Consider the following 21,636-nt stretch of genomic DNA (forward strand, 5'->3'; position numbering starts at 1 on the left):
CCTTAAAGAGATGGGTGGGGCTAAGGCTTAAGAGGGTGTGAATTATGCTGAATAGGTGTAGACAAAGAAGAGCTCTCCAGTAGGTACACCAAAACATTCAAGAGCCACTTTCTCAAAAGTGGGGTTACAAGTTTATCAACTTTCAAAGCAGAATTACTTTCCCATTGTTCCTCAACTGCAGTGTATGATATACCATTTTGTAGCTTTGAGTCTGTACTTTTAAAAAAAACATTTAAAATGTTGCTACATAAGACCGAATTGAGGTGGTGGGTTACAATTTTGCTGTTTGCTTGAGTAATTGGAGATGGAAGGGAGTTCCATGCGATAATGGCTCTGTATAAAACTCTGCATTGCCGTGTATTCGTTAGGGACTTGGGGACTGTGAAGAGACTCCTGGTGGCCTGTCTTGTGGGGTATGAATGGGTATCTGAGCTGAATGTTATTTGATTATGCAGACAATCTGGAATTTTCTGCACAGTAATATTTCTCATCAAAATAGAAGAGAAGCAGTTAATCTCTCATCAACCCTAAACCAGGAAAGACTGGCATGCATGTTATTAATGTTAGTTCTGTATGTGCAGTTAAGGGCAAGGCGTGCTGCTCTGTTTTGAGCTAGCTGCAGTTTGCTAGGTATTTCTTTGCTGTGCTTGACCATATTACTGGACAGTAATCAAGATGGGACAAGACCAGAGCCTGAACAACTAGTACAGTTGATTTGTGTAAAAAATGCAGAACGTATTTTTAGAACAGACACACAGTGCCTTGCAAAAGTATTCATCCCCGTTGGTGTTTTTCCTATTTTGTTGCATTACAACCTGTAATTTAAATGGATTTTTATTTGGATTTCATGTAATGGACATACACAAAATAGTACAAATTGGTGAAGTGAAATGAAAAAATGAACTTGTTTCAAAAAATTTCAGAAACTTTGAACATCCCACGGAGCACTATTAAATCCATTCTTAAAACATTTACAGAATATGGCACCACAACAAACCTGCCAAGAGAGGGCCGCCTACCAAAACTCAAAGACCAGGCAAGGAGGGCATTAATCAGAGAGGCAACAAAGAGACCAGAGATAACCCTGAAGAACAGTTGAGATTGGAGTATCTGTTCATAGGACCACTTTAAGCCGTACACTCCACAGAGCTGGGTTTTATGGAAGAGTGGCCAGAAAAAAAGCCATTGCTTAAAGAAATGAATAAGCAAACACATTTGGTGTTCGCCAAAAGGCATGTGGGAGACTCCCCAAACATATGGAAGAAGGTACTCTGGTCAGATGAGACTAAAATTGAGCTTTTTGGCCATCAAGGAAAACGCTATGTCTGGCGCAAACCCAACATCTCTCATCACCCCGAGAACACCATCCACACAGTGAAGCATGGTGGTGGCAGCATCATGCTGTGGGGATGTTTTACATCGGCAGGGACTGGGAAACTGGTCAGAATTGAAGGAATTATGGATGGCGCTAAATACAGGGAAATCCTTGAGGGAAACCTGTTTCAGTCTTCCAGAGATTTGAGACTGGGACGGAGGTTCAACTTCCAGCAGGACAATGACCCTAAGCATACTGCTAAAGCAACACTCGAGTGGTTTAAGGGGAAACATTTAAATGTCTTGGAATGGCCTAGTCAAAGCCCAGACCTCAATCCCATTGAGAATCTGTGGTATGACTTAAAGATTGCTGTACACCAGCGGAACCCATCCAACTTGAAGGAGCTGGAGCAGTTTTGCCATTTGAAGAATGGGCAAAAATCCCAGTGGCTAGATGTGCCAAGCTTGTAGAGACATACCCCAAGAGACTTGCAGCTGTAATTGCTGCAAAAGGTGGCTCTACAAAGTATTGACTTTGGGGGGGGGGGATAGTTGTGCACGCTCAAGTTTTATGTTTTCTTGTCTTATTTCTTTTTGTTTCACAATAAAAAAATATGTTGCATCTTCAAAGTGGGAAGGATGTTGTGTAAATCAAATGATACAACCCCCCCAAAAATCCATTTAAATTCCAGGTTGTAAGGCAAGAAAATAGGAAAAATGCCAAGTGGGGTGAATAGTTTCTCAAGCCACTGTACCCATCCCCATCTTCACAACAACTTTGTCAATATGATGCCCATGATAATTTAACATTCACTGCTTCCTCAACTTGCTCAATGCTCACACCCTTTATGTACAATTCCAGTTCAGGTTTATGTCTTAGAGAATGTTTTGAACCAAATACAATGCTTTTAGTTTTAGATGTATTTAAGACCAGTTTGTTATTAAACCTCCATGATGATACTGACTGTAACTCCTTATTTAGAATTTCAGTGAGCTCACTGGCTTTGGGTGCTGACATGTATAATGTGGAATAATCTGCAAACATAGTCTTTCTAGCTTTGTGTAAAAGCAGTGGTAAATCATTTGTAAAAATAGAGAAGAGTAATGGTCCAAGGCAACTGCCCTGAGGGACACCACACTGTACATATCTGATATTAGAGAAGCTTCCATTGAAAAACACTATCTGGGTTCTATTGGATAAATAGCTCTCCAAATATGTGATGGCAGGTGATGTAAAGCCATAGCAAGTAAGTTTTTTCAATAACAATTCATAATCAATAACATCAAAGGCTGCACTGAAATCTAACAATACAACTATCTATTATCTAACTATCATATTATTATAAATGTATTTTAACCAATCATCAATCATCTGAGTCAGTGCAGTACAAGTTGAGTGCCCTTATCTATATGCATGCTGAAAGTCAGTACTTAACTTGTTCTCTGAAAAATAACATTGTATTTGGTCAAACACAATCCTCTCCATCAGTTTACTAAGAACAGGGAGCAAACTGATTGGGCGGCTGTAACATCTACATTTACATTTATGTCATTTAGCAGACACTCTTATCCAGAGCGACTTACAAATTGGTGCATTCACCTTATAGCCAGTGGGATAACCACTGTTAGAGCCAGCAAAGGGTGCTTTACTATTTTTAGGCAGTGTAATTACTTTAGCTTCCTTCCACGCCTGAGGACACACACACTCCTTTAGGCTTTAGTTAAAGATATAGCAAATAGGGGTGGCAATACAGTCTGCTACCATTCTCAATATTTTCCCATCAAGGTTGTCTATACATTTACATTTACATTTACATTTTAGTCATTTAGCAGACACTCTTATCCAGAGTGACTTACAGTTACCTGGTGGCTTATAATTTATTGATGGATAACAATAGTTTGTCCACCTCTCCTACACTAACTTGACCAAATTCAAAACAGCCATCCTTCTCCTCTTATTAGATATTTTATACTAATAAAATACCCAAAATACCAAATACAAAAATATGATGGTTCGCTGTTCAATGTTGTCATTTCACTTTGGCATTTTTCCACTTTACTAGTGAAATTGTAATTAAAATGATTGGCAATATCAAAAGGTTTCGCTATAAATGACCCATCAACTCCAATGAACGATTGAGATTAAGTGGGTTTTCTGCCCATGATATAATTGCAGGTACTCCAAAGTATTTCTTAATTTTGTTTTATGTAATTTATCTTGGTTTGGTAAAATAATGTCTTATAATTTTTGTTAAGTTTAGTCACAACATTTCTCAATTTACAGAATGTCAACCAATCAGCTGAGCAGCCTGACTTGTTTGCCACCTCTTTTGCATAATTTATTTTAACCATACAATTGTTCAATTCATCAATCCAGGGAGCTCTAACAGTTCTCACAGTTAGTTTCTTAACAGGTGCATGCTTGTCAACAATTGGCATGAATAATTTTAAAAATACTGAAAATGATGCATCTGGATTCACTTCCTCATACACATCAGACCAACATTATTGATATTCAACAAAATAACCCTAAGAAAACATTTTGTAAATTACTTTACAACCAACCTTTGGCACTTTGGCATTCCTTGTTATTGCCACAATGTTATTGTCACTACAGTCAATGGAAACTGATATTGCTTTGGAGCAAAGCTCTGCAGCATTAACTAAGATCTGATCAATACAAGTGGATGTCACAGATCTAACACTATTGGTATGCACTATAGTTGGTTGAGTGGTAACCTGGGTCATATTACAGGCATTAGTCACAGTTAGAAGCTTCCTCTTGAGAGGACAGCTAGTTGCTAACCAATCAATGTTTAGGTCACCCAGAAAATAATGTGTCTTCAGAAAGTATTCATACCCCTTGACTTTTTCCACATTTTGTTGTGTTAAAGCCTTAGTTTAAAATGGATTAAATGACGATTTATTTGTCACTGGCCGACACACTATACACCATAATGTCAAAGTGGATTTATGTTTTTCATTAATAAGAAATGAAAAGATGAAATGTCTTGAGTCAAAAAGTATTCAACCCCTTTGTTATAATAAGTTCAGGAGTAAAAATGTGCTTAACAACTCACATAAGTTGCATGGACACTGTGTGCAATAATAGTGTTCAACATAATTTTTGAATAACTACCTCATCTCTGTACCCCACACATACAATTATCTGTAAGGTACCTCAGTCGAGAAGTGAATTTCAAAAACAGATTCAACCACAAAGACCAGGGAGGTTTTCCAATGCCTCGCAAAGAAGGGCACCTATTGGTAGATCAAATAAAAAAAGCAGATATTGAATATCCCTTTGAGCATGGTGAAGTTATTAATTACACTTTGGATGTTGTATAAATACACCCAGTCACTACAAAGATACAGCTGTCTTTCTTAACGCAGTTGCCGGAGAGGAAGGAAACCACTCAGGGATTTCACCATGAGGCCAATGGTGACTTTAAAACAGTTTCGAGTTTAAGGGCTGTGGAAAAAAATCTACTGAAGGGAAAAAAAAGAGATCTCCCTCATTCCGTGTTCAACACGTGCCATACCAGAGTTAGTTTTGGCCCTTTTGGTCCTGGTGCTGTAGCGAACTCGTCCTTGTTTAATCCTTTGAAAGTGCATTTCTGTCCAGCTCAATAATTGTGTGTTATGTGCAGGCTAATCAGTCAGAAGAGAGACAGCTCCGGAGTTCCCCAAACAACCACAAACAGGTAACCCAAACAACTCCAAAAAGGTACCCTAAACAACCAAAACAGGTACCCCCCAATAAAACGGTATAACCCCAAACAACCACAGACAGGTACCCCAAACAACCACAAGGGTTGTTTGTAGTTGTTTGGGGTACCAGTCTCTGGTTATTTGGGGTACCTGTTTGGGGTACTTGTTTGTGGTTGTTTGTGTTTTTTTGAAGATGTTTGGGGTTGTTTGGGGTTGTTTGGGGTACCTGTTTGTGGTTTGTGGTTGTTTGGGGTATCTGTTTGTGGTTGTTGCTGGCTGTTTGGGATTGTTTGGTGTACCTGTTTTTGGTTGTTTGGGTACCTGTTTGGGGTTGTTTGGGGTACCTGCTTGTGTGTGTTTGTGGTTGTTTTGGGGTTGTTTGGCGTGATTAGTAGGACCCGTATACATTACAGTTTTTGTTTGTGCTTAGCTAGCCAGCTTAAATAGTTTATAGTTAGTTACCAATCGCTTCAACACTATTTTGCTAGCTACCATAGCGCTACCGTATCAATAACCTGTCTCCGAAAATGACAGTGTCTTCAGTTGTGTTTACAATTTGCCATTGTGATGCGCATCCATGTGTATCCACTTTCTATGTGTATGCTCACAAACTTTGTATTCAACTTAATTTACAGACTGAAATTTGTTTAAAAAACGTAATATTACTTCAATTTAAATGCTCAAACAAGTCTGCAACTCTGAGTGCTGACTTTTAAATGAGTTTTAAAGCCTGAGCTAGACAGAGCCTTCTGTTATGTTTGTCAGACCAAACAAATAAAACAACTTTGGGATTAGAGATATTGTCGCAGAGCTAACATGTGGCAACATTATTCTTAATTTGTATAGAGTCATTGTGTTTATAGGGACAATCTAATGATCACATGAGAATAGAACCAAAACATACAGTACATTTTTGGTGATTGGCTGTCAGTACAAATGTACTGTATGTATAGTATGTGTTCTACCTAATGCTTTGGTTCTCAAAATGGGTGGACCTAAACATAAAGTTGCAGTTGCAGTACAAATCACTGTAAAAACACTATGGGTCAGTTTCCAGGAACAAAGATTAATCCTATTTATTTTCTAAAAAGGATGCCAAATGGAGAATGTCAATTGAAAGTGTGTTTTAGTCCAGGAGTAGGCATACTAAACTGATTTTTTTGGGGGGGTTCTTATGGGGTACGACAGTTGAACTAAGCTCATTAGGCATTTATACGTTATATTCATCAATAATCAGTGGGTATACACTGAGTGTACAAAGCATTAGGAACACCTTCCTAATGTTGAGTTGCATCCCCTTTTGCCCTCAGAACAGACTCAATTTGTTGGGGCATGGACTCTACAAGGTGCGAAAGCGTTTCACAGGGATGTTGGCCCTTGTTGACTCCAATGCTTCCCACAGTTGTGTCAAGTTGGTTGGATGTCCTTTGGGTGGTGGACCATTCTTGATACACAGGGGAAACTGTTGAGCGTGAAAAAACCAGCAGCATTGCAGTTCTTGACACACTCAAACCGGTGTGCCCGGCACCTACTACCATACCCCGTTCAAAGGCACTTAAATATTTTGTCTTGCCTATTCTATCTCTGAATGGCACACATACACAATCTATTTCTCAATTGTCTCAAGGCTTAAAAATCCTTCTTTAACCTGTCTCCTATCCTTCATCTACACTGATTGAAGTCGATTTAACAGTTGACATCAATAAGGGATCATAGCTGTCACCTGGATAGTCTATGTCAAGGAAAGAGCGGGTGTTCCTAATGTCATATCAAATCACATTTTATTTGTCACATGCGCTGAATACAACAGGTGTAGACCTTACCGTGAAATGCTTACTTACAAGCCCTTAACCAACAATGCTGTTCAATAAATAGTTACGAAAATATTTACTAAATAAACTAAAGTAAAACATTTAATAAAAAGTAACGAAATATAAATTGTTTAACGAGGCTATATACAGGGGGTACCGGTACTGAGTCAATGTGCGGCGGTACAGGTTAGTCGAGGTACATTGTACATGTAGGTAGGGGTAAAGTGATAATGCATAGATAATAAACAGTGAGTAGCAGCAGTGTAAAAACAAAGGGGTTGGGGTTGTCAATGTAAATAGTCAGGGTGGCCATTTGATTAATTATTAAGCAGTCTTACGGCTTGTGGGTAGAAGCTGTTAAGGAGCCTTTTGGACCTAGACTTGGTATTCCGGTACCGCTTGCCATGCGGTAGCAGAGAGAACAGTCTATGACTTGGATGACTGGAGTCTCTGACACCGCCAAGTATATAGGTCCTGGATGGCAGGAAGCTTGGCCCCAGTGATGTACTAGGCTGTACGCACTACCCTCTATAGCGCCATACGGTCGGATGCCGAGCAGTTGCCATACCAGGCTGTGATGCAACTGGTCAGGATGCTCTCGATGGTGTAGCTGTAACTTTTTGAGGATCTGGGAATCCATGCCAAATCTTTTCAGTCTCCTGAGGTGGAAAAGGTGTTTTCGTGCCCTCTTCATGACTGTCTTGGTGTGTTTCTACCATGATAGTTTGTTGGTGATGTGGACACCAAGGAACTTGAAACTCTCGACACGCTCCACTACAGCCCTGTCAATATGTTCATGGAGGCCTGTTCAGCCCTCCTTTTCCTGTAGTCCACAGTCAGCTCCGATGTCTTGCTCTCATTGAGGGAGAGGTTGTTGTCCTGGAACAACACTGCCAGGTCTCTGACCTCCTCCCTATAAGCTGTTTCATTGTTGTCGGTGATCAGGCCTACCACTGTTGTGTCGTCAGCAAACTTAATGATGGTGTTGGAGTCGTGCTTGGCCATGCAGTCGTGGGTGAACAGGAAGTACAGGATGGGACTAAGCACGCACCCCTGAGGGGCCCCAGTGTTGAGGATCAGCGTTGCAGATGTGTTGTTGCCTTCCCTTAACACCTGGGGGCGGCCCGTCAGGAAGTCCAGGATCCAGTTGCAGAGGGAGGTGTTTAGTAACAGGGTCCTTAGCTTAGTGATGAGCTTTGTGGGCACTATGGTATTGAACGCTGAGCTGTAGTCAATGAACAGCATTCTCACATAGGTGTTCCTTTAGTCCAGGTGGGAAGAGGCAGTGTGGAGTGTTTCGTACACTCAGTGTATATCATTAATTTAAAAGTAAAAAAATGGATGTACCAATAAAACAAGGTTGTCCACTATCGAAATATCTATTTATTATGGCCATCGAAATGTTAGCTATTAAAATCAGATCCAACAATAATATCAAGGGATTATAAATCCAGGGCTTAAATACAAAGGTGTCATTGTATGCTGATGATTCATGTTTTCTTCTAAATCCACCACTTGAATCCCTCCACAGCCTCATAGAGGATCTAGATACATTTTCTAACCTCTCTGGATTACTACAAAATTATGATAAATGTGCAATATTACGTATTGATCACTAAAAAATACAATTTTTTAATTACCATGTAGTTTACCAATAAAAGGTCTGATGTGGATATACTCTGAATATATATCCCAAATGAAATAAATGATCTCACTCCAATACATTTTAATAGAAAATTAGCAAAAATAGATAAGATCTTGCTACCATGGAAAGGTAAATAACTGTATATTTGTGGAAAAATCCCTGATTAAGTCTTTAGTATTATCCCAGTTTAACTATTTGCTTATGGTCTTGCCTAGCAAACAGTTGTATAAATTATATGAGAAAAAAATATTCCATTTTATTTGCAATGGCAAGCCAGACAAAATTAAACGGGCCTATTTATAAAATGAATATGAATTCGGAGGACACAAATTATTAAATATTAAAGCATTAGACCTATCACTAAAAGCTTCAGTCATACAAAAGTTATACTTAAATCCGAACTGGTTCTCTAGCTAATTAGTAAGATTGTCTCACCCCATGTTCAAGAATGGCCGTTTTCCCTTTATTCAGATTACAACCTCTCACTTTCAGTTATTTGAAAAGGAAATAATCTCCCAAATATCACTATTTCTAAAACAAGCCATAGAAAGTTGGTTGAAATTTCAATTTAATCCTCCAGAAACTACAGAACAAATAATGGAACAAATATTGTGGTTAAACTCAAATATACTAATTGATAAAAAAAACATTATTTTTTGAAAAAATGTTTTAAAAAGGTATAATCTTCATAAATGATATCATAGGTAGGACTTGTGGAGTTGTCACACATGCAGCTAACAAAAACATATGAAAATGTCTGCTATACCCAAAATTACAACCAAATAATTGCATCATTACCGCAAAAATGGAAGAAGAAAGAGGAAGGGGGAAAAAATAAGGAACTTGTCTGTTGGCCCTGCATTAAAGAACATAATTTGTTAAAGAAAATTGTGATAAATAAAAAAGTATACCAGTTTCATTTAAGGACCAAAGGACCAATCCCATATAGATTGCAAAATAGTTGGGAAGAGATTTTTGACGTACCGATTCCATGGCATAGTGTTTATGAACTGATACGCAAAACGACGCCGGATTCAAAACTTAGAATTTAAATTATTATACAAAATTCTTGCTACCAATAGAATGTTATTTATATGGGGGATACAATCTTCCCAGCTCTGCAGATTTTGCTGCAAAGAGACAGAATCATTAGATCATTTGTTTTGGTACTGTCCATTTGTAGCTTGTTTTTGGTCACAGGTCCAGGAATGGCTGAAGGATTGCTATATTTACCTGGCGCTAACCCTGCAGATAGCACTACTGGATAATCTGAAAAGTCATAGTCAATCGATCAATAATATAATAATACATTTAGCAATAAAAAATATTTTCTATTTACAATCTGTAGACACAATGAGAATAGAACGGTTCAGAAATTTTTGTGAAACATTACAGTACAGTTGAAAATTATATGGCAAATAGAAATCCAATATGGATGGTGTTAAGAGATAGATGGGAGGTGTTGAATGAATGGAGCTGAAGGATGGGACTAATAACGCCTAGCAACAACTAATAACAACAAGATAACTAATGTAAAGCATACTGTGTCCATAATAAGTATATACAGTGGGGAGAAAAAGTATTTGATACACTGCCGATTTTGCAGGTTCTCCTACTTACAAAGCATGTAGAGGTCTGTAATTTTTATTACATTTACATTTTTACATTTTAGTCATTTAGCAGACGCTCTTATCCAGAGCGACTTACAGTTAGTGAGTGCATTCATTATTATTATTTAATTTTTTTATCATAGGTACACTTCAACTGTGAGAGACGGAAAATCCAGAAAATCACATTGTATGATTTTTAAGTAATTAATTTGCATTTTATTGCATGATATAAGTATTTGATCACCTACCAACCAGTAAGAATTCCGGCTCTCACAGACCTGTTAGTTTTTCTTTAAGAAGACCTCCTGTTCTCCACTCATTACCTGTATTAACTGCACCTGTTTGAACTCGTTATCTGTATAAAAGACACCTGTCCACACACTCAATCAAACAGACTCCAACCTCTCCAAAATGACAAAGACCAGAGAGCTGTGTAAGGACATCAGGGATAAAATTGTAGACCTGCACAAGGCTGGGATGGGCTACAGGACAATAGGCAAGCAGCTTGGTGAGAAGGCAACAACTGTTGGCACAATTATTAGAAAATGGAAGAAGTTCAAGATGACGGTCAATCACCCTCGGTCTGGGGCTCCATGCAAGATCTCACCTCGTGGGGCATCAATTATCATGAGGAAGGTAAGGGATCAGCCCAGAACTACACGGCAGGACCTGGTCAATGACCTGAAGAGAGCTGGGACCACAGTCTCAAAGAAAACCATTAGTAACACACTACGCCGTCAAGGATTAAAATTCTGCAGCGCACGCAAAGTCCCCCTGCTCAAGCCAGCGCATGTCCAGGCCTGTCTGAAGTTTGCCAATGACCATCTGGATGATCCAGAGGAGGAATGGGAGAAGGTCATGTGGTCTGATGAGACAAAAATAGAGCTTTTTGGTCTAAACTCTACTCGCCGTGTTTGGAGGAAGAAGAAGGATGAGTACAACCCCAAGAACACCATCCCAACCGTGAAGCATGGAGGTGGAAACATCATTCTTTGGGGATGCTTTTCTGCAAAGGGGACAGGACGACTGCACCGTATTGAGTGGAGGATGGATGGGGCCATGTATCGCGAGATCTTGGCCAACAACCTCCTTCCCTCAGTAAGAGCATTGAAGATGGGTCGTGGGATAGTGTGTTTGTAACGTAAACTACACTCGATCCCTCCGATGTCAACAGCTACAGACCAGTATCCCTTCTTTCTTTTCTCTCCAAAACTCTTGAGCGTGCAGTCTTTAGCCAACTCTCTTGCTATCTCTCTCAGAATGACCTTCTTGATCCAAACCAGTCAGGTTTCAAGACTGGCCATTCAACTGAGACTGCTCTTTTCTGTGTCACGGAGGCTCTCCGCACTGCTAAAGCTAACTCTCTCTCCTCTGCTCTTGTCCTTCTAGACCTGTCTGCTGCCTTTGATACTGTGAACCATCAGATCCTCCTCTCCACCCTCTCCGAGTTGGGCATCTCCGGCGCGGCTCACTCCTGGATTGCATCCTACCTGACAGGTCGCTCCTACCAAGTGGCGTGGCGAGAATCTGTCTCCGCACCACGTGCTCTCACCACTGGTGTCCCCCAGGGCTCAGTTCTAGGCCCTCTCCTATTCTCGCTATACACCAAGTCACTTGGCTCTGTCATATCCTCACATGGCCTCTCCTATCATTGCTAAGCTGACGACACACAACTAATCTTCTCCTTTCCCCCTTCTGATAACCAGGTGGCAAATTGCATCTCTGCATGTCTGGCAGACATATCAGTGTGGATGACGGATCACCACCTCAAGCTGAACCTCGGCAAGACGGAGCTGCTCTTCCTCCCGGGGAAGGACTGCCCGTTCCATGATCTCGCCATCACGGTTGACAACTCCGTTGTGTCCTCCTCCCAGAGTGCAAAGAGCCTTGGCGTGACCCTGGACAACACCCTGTCGTTCTCCGCAAACATCAAGGCGGTGACCCGATCCTGTAGGTTCATGCTCTACAACATTCGGAGAGTACGACCCTGCCTTACACAGGAAGCGGCACAGGTCCTAATCCAGGCACTTGTCATCTCCCGTCTGGATTACTGCAACTCGCTGTTGGCTGGGCTCCCTGCCTGTGCCATTAAACCCCTACAACACATCCAGAATGCCGCAGCCCGTCTGGTGTTCAACCTTCTCAAGTTCTCTCACGTCACCCCGCTCCTCCGCACACTCCACTGGCTTCCAGTTGAAGCTCGCATCTGCTACAAGAACATGGTGCTTGCCTACGGAGCTGTGAGGGGAACGGCACCTCCGTACCTTCAGGCTCTGATCAGTCCCTACACCCAAACGAGGGCATTGCGTTCATCCACCTCTGGCCAGCTGGCCCCCCTACCTCTGCGGAAGCACAGTTCCCGCTCAGCCCAGTCAAACTGTTCGCTGCTCTGGCACCCCAATGGTGGAACAAGCTCCCTCACGACGCCAGGACAGCGGAGTCACACACCACCTTCCGGAGACACTTGAAACCCCAGCTCTTTAAGAAATACCTGGGATAGGTTAAAGTAATCCTTCTACCCCCCCCCCAAAAAAAATATATATTGTAAAGTGGTTATCCCACTGGCTATAAGGTGAATGCACCAATTTGTAAGTCGCTCTGGATAAGAGTGTCTGCTAAATGACGTAAATGTACATGTAAATGTAACGGGGATAAGAACATGCCGTAAACACATTTTTGTGTGTTTGTGTGCATTTGTGTGTATGTTTGTGTGGGTTTGTGCGCGCGTGTGTGCAGATTGAACTCACAGAGAAGCTGTAGGAGCGAATGTTCTCGTAGTCCAGAGGCACGGCCACCCTCATCCTGATGTCAGCACGGCCCTGCACTGCCGTGGGGGAGATGGTGAAGTGATCCGAGTTGTTCCCCGTTAGGAACACCTGAAACATACTGTTCACTCCCTAGAGGAGAGGATGGAGGGATGGAGAGAGGGAGGGATAGGGGTCACAAGGAAGAGAGAGTTAGATATTGGTTAAATATTCAAAGGGATGAGAATAAATGCTGCAGTATGAGATGTGAGGCTGCATTACGGACTATGGATGGAAATGAGATATTTTGCTACTCTGGCATATTTACATTGATGTGAAAACTGAAATGTTGATTAAGGTGAACTTTTCTTGTCAACAACAAAAAAGAGGTATGCAGTCCTGGTGATGACTCACAAGCACAATATCATATCATTAGACATCTGAATTAATCTATCATAAAATTATTAAAATAGTACTACGGCAACAACATATATAGCAAAAAGTAATTACTATTTGTTAATCAATCAAGATCCAGACACTTAGCAGTATCATACATTCAGCGTATGTCCTCCTACATATACAAACACTAGCATGTAGTCCTACACACCAGTGTTGTGTTCGAGACCACCTAACGCGAGACCGATTCAAGATCAAGGAGGACAGGGAGGGGGACAAGGGGTCCGAGATCGAGTCAAGACCAAGACCAGAAAAATGAGTCCAATTCAAGACCATGATTGTAATTTTGTCAAATCACAACCATAATAAGAGTTCAACATGTCCAGTATTTCTGTGTTCAGATTTAAGAACATATGAATTCTTTAGACATTCAGAATAGTGAAAAAATAAATGCATGCTGAGGCAAAATAGAGCCACTCTACAAATTATTACTAACCCAAACACAGTGGGGAACAATGGGCCTTCTACGCCTTCAGAGAAGGGCTAAGGATTCATCAAATAATGATTATACTAATATAATGATAATTATATTATTATTTTCAATGATGTTCTGATTTAATCTCTTCAGTTTTTGTTGGAAAACAAATGGTTAACACTTATGAGAAAAAAATATACAATCAGGATTTGTCTTTGCTGGTCTCTGGGAAGATACATCTAACTAGCTAAGTCAGCCATTGGCTAGGCCATCAGAAGCTAGATAAAGTAATCTGCCATTCGACTGTATTAGGGCAACATTTTGGATTGACAGTGGAAGCAACTAATCCCATTTTGACCGTTTTCACAAAAACATATGACAACTTCTGCCTTCTTGAAGGCCAACAGTTCACTGCGCAATAACGAGCAGTAGTTTTCTCACGGTCTAGCTAGCTAGGTAGCTTTTGTTGTCGGCTAGTTTGCAGTGGCTGCAGCAGGTGTTATTAAAGAGGATGTTGTTGCTAATTTGTTAGCTTCTTCCTTTTCAAGAATAACTTTAAGTTAAGTTTAAAATGATCATCTGATGAGTGGAACTGTGTTTTTTATTGCAGTGTGCTTGCTGTTGTTAGCCATCTCTTTGAAAATAACTTGTGTGTGAAAAATAGTTGCATTTAAAGCGGAACTGACAGCATTTTAGCAACATTAAATCTTATTAAAATCTTTTTTTAAATATATATATGGTCATTTTCTCGTTTTCATAAATTTTTAGAATGTTTGGGAATTACGTATACTAAAACATTTCTGAAAATTCTATAGCAATATAGAGTGGGAAAGTAGCCATGCGTTTGAATACTTAATAGACACTGCAGTAAATAAAACCAAATAAAAACATATGTCTTGTCCAGAACCGGAGTCTACACAGACCGGTGCGCTATAGCCAATCAGAGCTACAGTAGACCTTTATCCAAACAAGCCATTTGCCACACGGGCCTGCCATCATTCACTTTGAACTGGACTGTGTGTTTACAGGCTGTTGCAACAGCACGACTTTAGATCATTAGAACACATTCGCCAAAAGCCACAAAATACACCTGAATGGATTTCTGCAAATATGTAAACACCACGCGAGTCCTCTTACATTTGGGAAATGTACAGTCATATTGATCAAACAACCATGAAAATGTAGGCTCTCTCTCCCTCAGTTATGCACATCAACAACAATAAGATCAACAACTAATGCTAGCCAGAGCAAGATGAGCTAAAATCTAACATTAGATTAACCCTCTCAAACTTTTTCAGCTAGTTGGCCGTCAAAATTGCACTGATAAACGATGGGGAATTGTAGGCTCCTGGTCCTTCTGCAGCTTGCCTGTCAATGCATTCTTGTCCCAACCAAGCACCGACGCTAACTAGCTAAAGTTGGCTATTTCACGTGCTTTGCAATTGTGTAGGCTACTTTGTGCATGATTTCTCTATTGTACTACATAATTGATAAGTCATATACCTCCATTACACTACTTTGAAATGAATTAGTAGGGATTAAGAAGTGAGTATAAGCAATGCCCACTGAAAAAAAGTGAGTATACGGTTTATACCTGCGTATACCCTCCACTACACCACTGGCTCTTTTGTGTTTTACAAAAAGTGCACACTCCTACATGAAAGTGCTGGTATTTCGGTTGCTGTCCTTTCAGAATCACAAACCTTTTACACACTAAAGGCCTATAGGTTCGCCACTGTTCAAACATGTCTATAATAGATATAACGGCTGTTAAGATATTAATGTTTGAAGAAAGGAGTGTATATATTCGGCTTGGCGAAGCAGTTTTATGCGCTGACTGAATGGAAGCTGCTAATTATTCTTTTTTTACTCCGCTGGTTTCGGCTGGTCTCGGGAAGAAATTCCTCACTGTCCGAGACCGAGTACAAATGTATCCGACACAGAGACAAGACCGAGACACGCAATATGTGGGACCGGTCTCGACACTGCTACACACTACTAGCATGTACACACTACAAGCATTTACACCAGGGGTGGGCAATAATTTTGGCTCGAGGGCCACATCCATATAAAAAAATTCAATTGAGGGCCGCACATATTTTTTGGGGGACAGATTTGTTTGTTAAAATCAATTTGCGGGCCAGAAAAAGTATATTGGTCCAATATAATTTCTACATACTTTGCATCTGGTATACGGCGTATAAATTAGGGATACACCTGTCACAAACGAGACTCCCGCTGTTCCTCCTGCTCACCACCAGAGGGAACCCTCTCCTGAGTATTAAACCCCTGAACTACATTTCCCACATACCTGGCTCTGATTACCGTTGCACCTGACTCCCATCAGTAGACTATTTAGGTGCTCTCAAACTCTCTCTCTTTGCGAAGTCTTGTTTACCCTGGTGATCGTTTCTGAGCGTTTTCGCCTGTGTCTGTCTGCCCGTGGATTTACTCTGGACTGTTTTTCCCTCCTTGATTCTTTGCTGCCTGCCCTGGACTATATTATTTACTGGACTGATTTTTGTAAGCTTGCTGCCTGCCCTGACCTTATGCCTGTACCTGGATTACGAGTTGCCTTATCCCTACTGTTGTGTCTGCTGGCGATTGACCCTGTTTGTACGACCCAGATTGTAATAAAACTGCAAATGGATCCTCACTCTCCTGGAGCGTCATTACAACACCGATGTGGAATTTCTGGACCAATACCAGTATCTGATCCTTTCTTAGCAATATCGACCAATACCAATTTGTCATTTTATGGCCTTTTTAACCATTCTAGATACAAACTGCAACCAAGTTTATGTCCATGAGGCTAATAAGAAAAATGTCAAATTACTTAAATATTGGAAAGGTGTAACAATTTTAATTTGCATCACAAAGGGATTGGAAAGTTCAGGAAAGAACACCAGGTAATAATTGTGTTTGTAGCAGCAATGTGTCCTGCATAACTTGTCAAGGTTCGATGAGGGAAAAATTATACACGTACATGTTCCTGAGAGTCTTAACTTTCAGGAATGGGGTGGTAATAATAGCTAATAGCTCCAACCGTACAAACGCTAGAATCAGATTTGTAGGAAGTAAACAGAATCCTCTCAGTTTTTCCCAACGGCTAATAGCGGACAACATAACCGCGGTTCTATGAACTAAGCGGCACATTTTTTTGTTGTTGCTAAATCCACCACACTGTTAATCGGCTTAAGCCCTATTTTTCCCACCCCTGGTGTACACGCTACTACCATGTACAAGACAAAACCTTAATTACTGTAGTGTGTGAGTCAGAAAATGTCAGACTTTATTCCGACTGAGCACAAGCCTTTTCAAAACAGTGAAAAATGGGGGAGCTCGATTGATGCCAGGCACACGCATGTATTCACCAATTATTGGTTCCATCCAAGCGCATTTATTTTCTTATTATCTCTACATCTCACTTCGCTCTTCTATCCTCTCTCATCCGTCCCTCTATATATCTCAGTATGGACACCCACCCCTCTACCTGTAATCTATCTCTTTCTCTCTCTTATCTCTGTCATTGAGATGAGGGTCAGAGGTTAGATCGTATCTCAGAGTGGCAGGTCTAACTTCCTCAGACTAGTGGCTGGTGGTCTCCACACACACAACACACACACACAACACACCACACACCACTGTGAGCACGTGGCATGGTTATGAACTGTTTCACCACCCACAGCCAATTATAAAGACCCCTTTTTCTATTTCTGCGGGAATCCATTTGCCAGCTAAACGGCTCGTGACGACAGAGAGAGAACAATTGATCCGCAGAGAGAAACATTTTCGGAGTTCAATAAACGTTTAACCTGGAGGGTTCTATTTTTTGCGGAAAAAGAGAAGAAGAAAAGAGAGAACAAAGAACGGAGGGAAAACATTTAACCCCTGTAAAAATAAGTGAAGATTAGACCCTCTAAATAGACCCGAAGCAACGGCGAGCAACGACATAAAAGTCACTCCACTGTATTGCTTAATATTATGTCAATCGTAATTGGGCATATGAGTACAGAATAGAGCAAATCCCCATGAACTGCCCACAAAGCTGCCGCTCCTATAGCTGCCGTCACTTCTACTACAGGGATGATTACACCGCCAATGGCAGCTAATTGAAGCCATGCGTTTAAATCATAATAGTGTGTGTGTGTGATGTATGGTTGCGGACCGTCTGACTGTGTGTGTGTGATGAGAGCAGAATGACACAATGAGAGGATAATGTGTGCTGTGGAGGAGATGAGGATGTTTAAGGAGCCATGTTGACAAGCGTGACTATCTAAATCGCTCCGGCTGGGATTCACTCAAATCGCTCTTGTAAACAATGCAGCTTTTAAAGGCAATGTTACCACCTTCGTGGAGATCACATTCAAGGTAAAAGCTGCAGATGTCCTCTTAATTGGAAATTACCTTTCAATGTCAAGCGCACCATAGCGAGGTTTCAGATTTAATCCTGGCCTTATTCTCTGTGTCTTGTTGGTTTAGTGTGTGTACACATGATCCAGTGACATCACTGTTGTTGTCTTAGTCAGAGATTAAGAGAAAACAAAGTCTGGTGTAACATGAAGAACATGTAACATGAAGCAACAAAAGTTAATTTCTCTGATACACAAAAAAGTGAATTGTTATTTACAACTGTGTAATAGCTTATCAAATACAAATGAAACGTATCAAACACAAACTCACTTTTTCCATTTTGACTTTTGCCATTTCACACCATTATTGGCTCCTTCAAGATGAGTGTCACAGTATTCACAGTATCCCTTAGCTCAAATCCCTCCTTTAGCGACACCAAATATTTTCTTTTGCCAAGGCATTCACTTTATAGGGAATAGGCGGCCATTTAGGACTCAGACATTGGGTCGATGGTGGAGGGTATTATGAATGGCGGTTAAAATGGTCCCATGTTTTTGTTTTGTTTTTCATCTCGCAGAGAACCATTGTGGCTGATGACTGGCTATTTAAAAAGCATCCAATATGCAGGGAGTCACCTCAAACTGCCCATAAACGTAATTGCCCATCCATTTGCCTCTCTCTCTCGCTCTCTCACCAGAAGCTCTCATAAAAAGGTCCTGTCAGATGTGGCTGTCACAAAGTTTACTGACGAGTTTCGAGCGGAAAGTTTTAGATTCAAACGGAGGAGAAGAGTGATGAAGAAAGAGCTCTGTAACTACTACTTGTGTCATCCACTCGTTCAAATGAAACGTCTCTGACTCTCTCTCTCAATGTGTGGGTTAGTAATGCATCTAGTATAATATAATAATATAATATGCCATTTAGCAGATGCTTTTATCCAAAGCAACTTACAGTCATGTGTGCATACATCTGTCAATGTAAACTCTGCCTTGATTGCTTTGAAGTGTATTGTTACCAGTGGAGGCTGGTAGTGGGAGAAATATTTATGAATACAGAACTTTCATTTGCATGTGGTTGATAATGTTCCATTCATTCAATTCCATATATCACAATGAGCGAATCCTCACCATTTCACCTTTTCGTCTCTACTGGGTGTTATTATTCACATTTTTTTTTGTTATGTGTTGAGCATATGTATCAGTGAGTGCATTTGTATATGTAGGTGTTTGTACATGCATACATGTGTATGTGTATTATTGTGGAGTGAGGTAGTGTCTTTGTTGTGTTAACCTGTGTATGCTGTGTGTGTGTGTGCGTGTTTAATCTAGGTTGGATCCCAAATGGCACCCTTGTCCCTATATAGTGAACTACACTCTAATTGTTTGTGGTTGTTTCAACTTATTTTTCCAGTCATAAAGTTGCGCAGCCTATTTAAAGCTATACTAACTTACACCAAATGTACTTTGACTAATAAAATATAGTTTAACTTCACCATTTGTCAGTATAACTTACTATTCCTAGTTGAATCAATATCAACTTACTTATGTCAACTTTAAATGTAGAGTTATCATAATTAACACAATTTACTTTGACAAATAAAAAAAGTCAAGTGTACTTCACAGTTTGTCAGAATAACCTACTATTTATAATTGAATTAATGTAAGTTTTAGTAGAGATAACTACCATTCATTTTAAAAGTTAATCTAACTTACTATCAAGTTAAGTGGACTATATACAGTGCATTCGGAAAGTATTCAGACCCCTTGACTTTTTCCACATTTAGTTATGTTACAGCCTGATTCTCAAATGGATTAAATAAATGTTTTTCCTCATCAATCTACACACAATACTCCATAACGTCAAAGCGAAAACAGGTTTTTAGACATTTTAGCAAATGTATTAAAAGTTAAAAACAGAAATACCTTATTTACATAAATATTCAGACTCTTTGCTATGAGACTCGAAATTGAGCTCAGGTGCATCCTGTTTCCATTGATCATCCTTGAGATGTTTCTACAACTTGATTGGAGTCCAACTGTGGTAAATTAAATTGATTGGACATGATTTGTAAAGGCACACACCTGTCTATATAAGGTCCAACAGTTGACAGTGCATGTCAGAGCAAGAACCAACCCATGAGGTTGAAGGAATTGTCCGTAGAGCTCCGAGACAGGATTGTGTCGAGGCACAGATCTGGGGAAGGGTACCAAAACATTTATGCAGCATTGAATGTCCCCAAGAACACAGTGGCCTCCATCATTCTTACATGGAAGAAGTTTGGAACCACCAAGACTCTTCCAAGAGCTGGCCGCCTGGCCAAACTGAGCAATCGGGGGAGATAGGCCTTGGTCAAGAACCCGATGGTCACTCTGACAGAACTTCAGTGTTCCTCTGTGGAGATGGGAGAACCTTCCAGAAGGACAACCATCTCTGCGGCACGTCACCGTTATGGTAGAGAGGCCAGACGGATGCCACTCCTCAGTAAAAGGCACATGACAGCCAGCTTGGAGTTTGCCAAAAGGCACCTAAAGGACTCTCAGACCACGAGAAAAAAGATGATCTGGTCTGATGAAACCAAGATTAAACTCTTTGGCCTGAATGCCAAGTGTCACTTCTGGAGGAAACCTGGCACCATCCCTACGGTCAGGATCGAGGGAGAGATGCAAAAAAGATTAACACATTTGTTTTCCTAAGTCTTTCAAACGAGATACTAAGTCGTTCGAACAAGATACTAAGTCATCAAATGAGATAATTCCAATAGTTTTTTTTTTATTATCTTTTGGGCTTCAGGGCTTCCGTACCTGAATGGTAGCTCAGCAGGTAGAGTTGAGGATTTGGTAACAATCAGACACTATAGGCACAGGATCGAATCCTGACTAAGATTGGAAAATTATGTTCTGTGAAACACACTATCTTCAAATTGTTGTTCAAATATTTTTATTTATTTAGCAAAGCCACATACTAACTACACTGAACAAAAATATAAACACAACTTGTAAACTGTTGGTTCCATGTTTTATGAGCTGAAATAAAAGATCCCAGAATTTTTTCATACGCACAAAAATCGTATTTCTCTCAAATTTTGTACACAAATGTGTTTACATTCCTGTTAGTGAGCATTTATCCTTTGCCAAGATAATCCATCCACATGACTAGTGTGCATTGTGTTAAAAGCTCAGAGGAATTAACTTTTTTTCGACACAATTTGGTGAAAGTGTAACGATCCCGGCAGTCTGAGTCGGGTCCTGTCTGTGGACTAGTTTTTCTGCTCGTAATCTCCAGTTTCCCGAGGGTTCTGGAACGCTCCGGGGAGCTCTCTTGATTTCCGCACCTGCATCCCATCAGCAATCTGCACACCTGGTCCTGATCATCTCCCTTCTTAGGCTCTGGCCTAACATCCATTCCCTGCCGGATCGTTAGCCATGAACAGTAGGTTTACCAGAGTATCAGTCGTAGAGCTTCTAGCGTTAGTTTTGTTGTTTTGCACCTTGTTGATTTGTTGTTTACTTACCTCCGTTTTGTTCCATCTGCAGTCACTCGTCCGGAACCTTCATCCAACCTCTGCCTGGTGGTCGGC

At 40.5% G+C, this 21,636-nt stretch overlaps 1 protein-coding gene across 1 annotated transcript in view; it reads right to left on the bottom strand.

Moving 5' to 3' along the window:
• LOC121553231 (cadherin-23-like) overlaps positions 1–21,636 on the bottom strand; it is a 511,998-nt gene that overhangs the window by 65,143 nt on the left and 425,219 nt on the right. Inside the window, exon 13 of the mRNA XM_045211458.1 lies at positions 12,839–12,984. Within this exon, the coding sequence (XP_045067393.1) occupies positions 12,839–12,984 (146 nt within the window). The remainder of the gene's footprint in view (positions 1–12,838; positions 12,985–21,636) is intronic.

The sequence above is a fragment of the Coregonus clupeaformis genome, chromosome 37 (genome assembly GCF_020615455.1).
Source record: "Coregonus clupeaformis isolate EN_2021a chromosome 37, ASM2061545v1, whole genome shotgun sequence".
NCBI classification, from domain to species: Eukaryota; Metazoa; Chordata; class Actinopteri; order Salmoniformes; family Salmonidae; genus Coregonus; species Coregonus clupeaformis.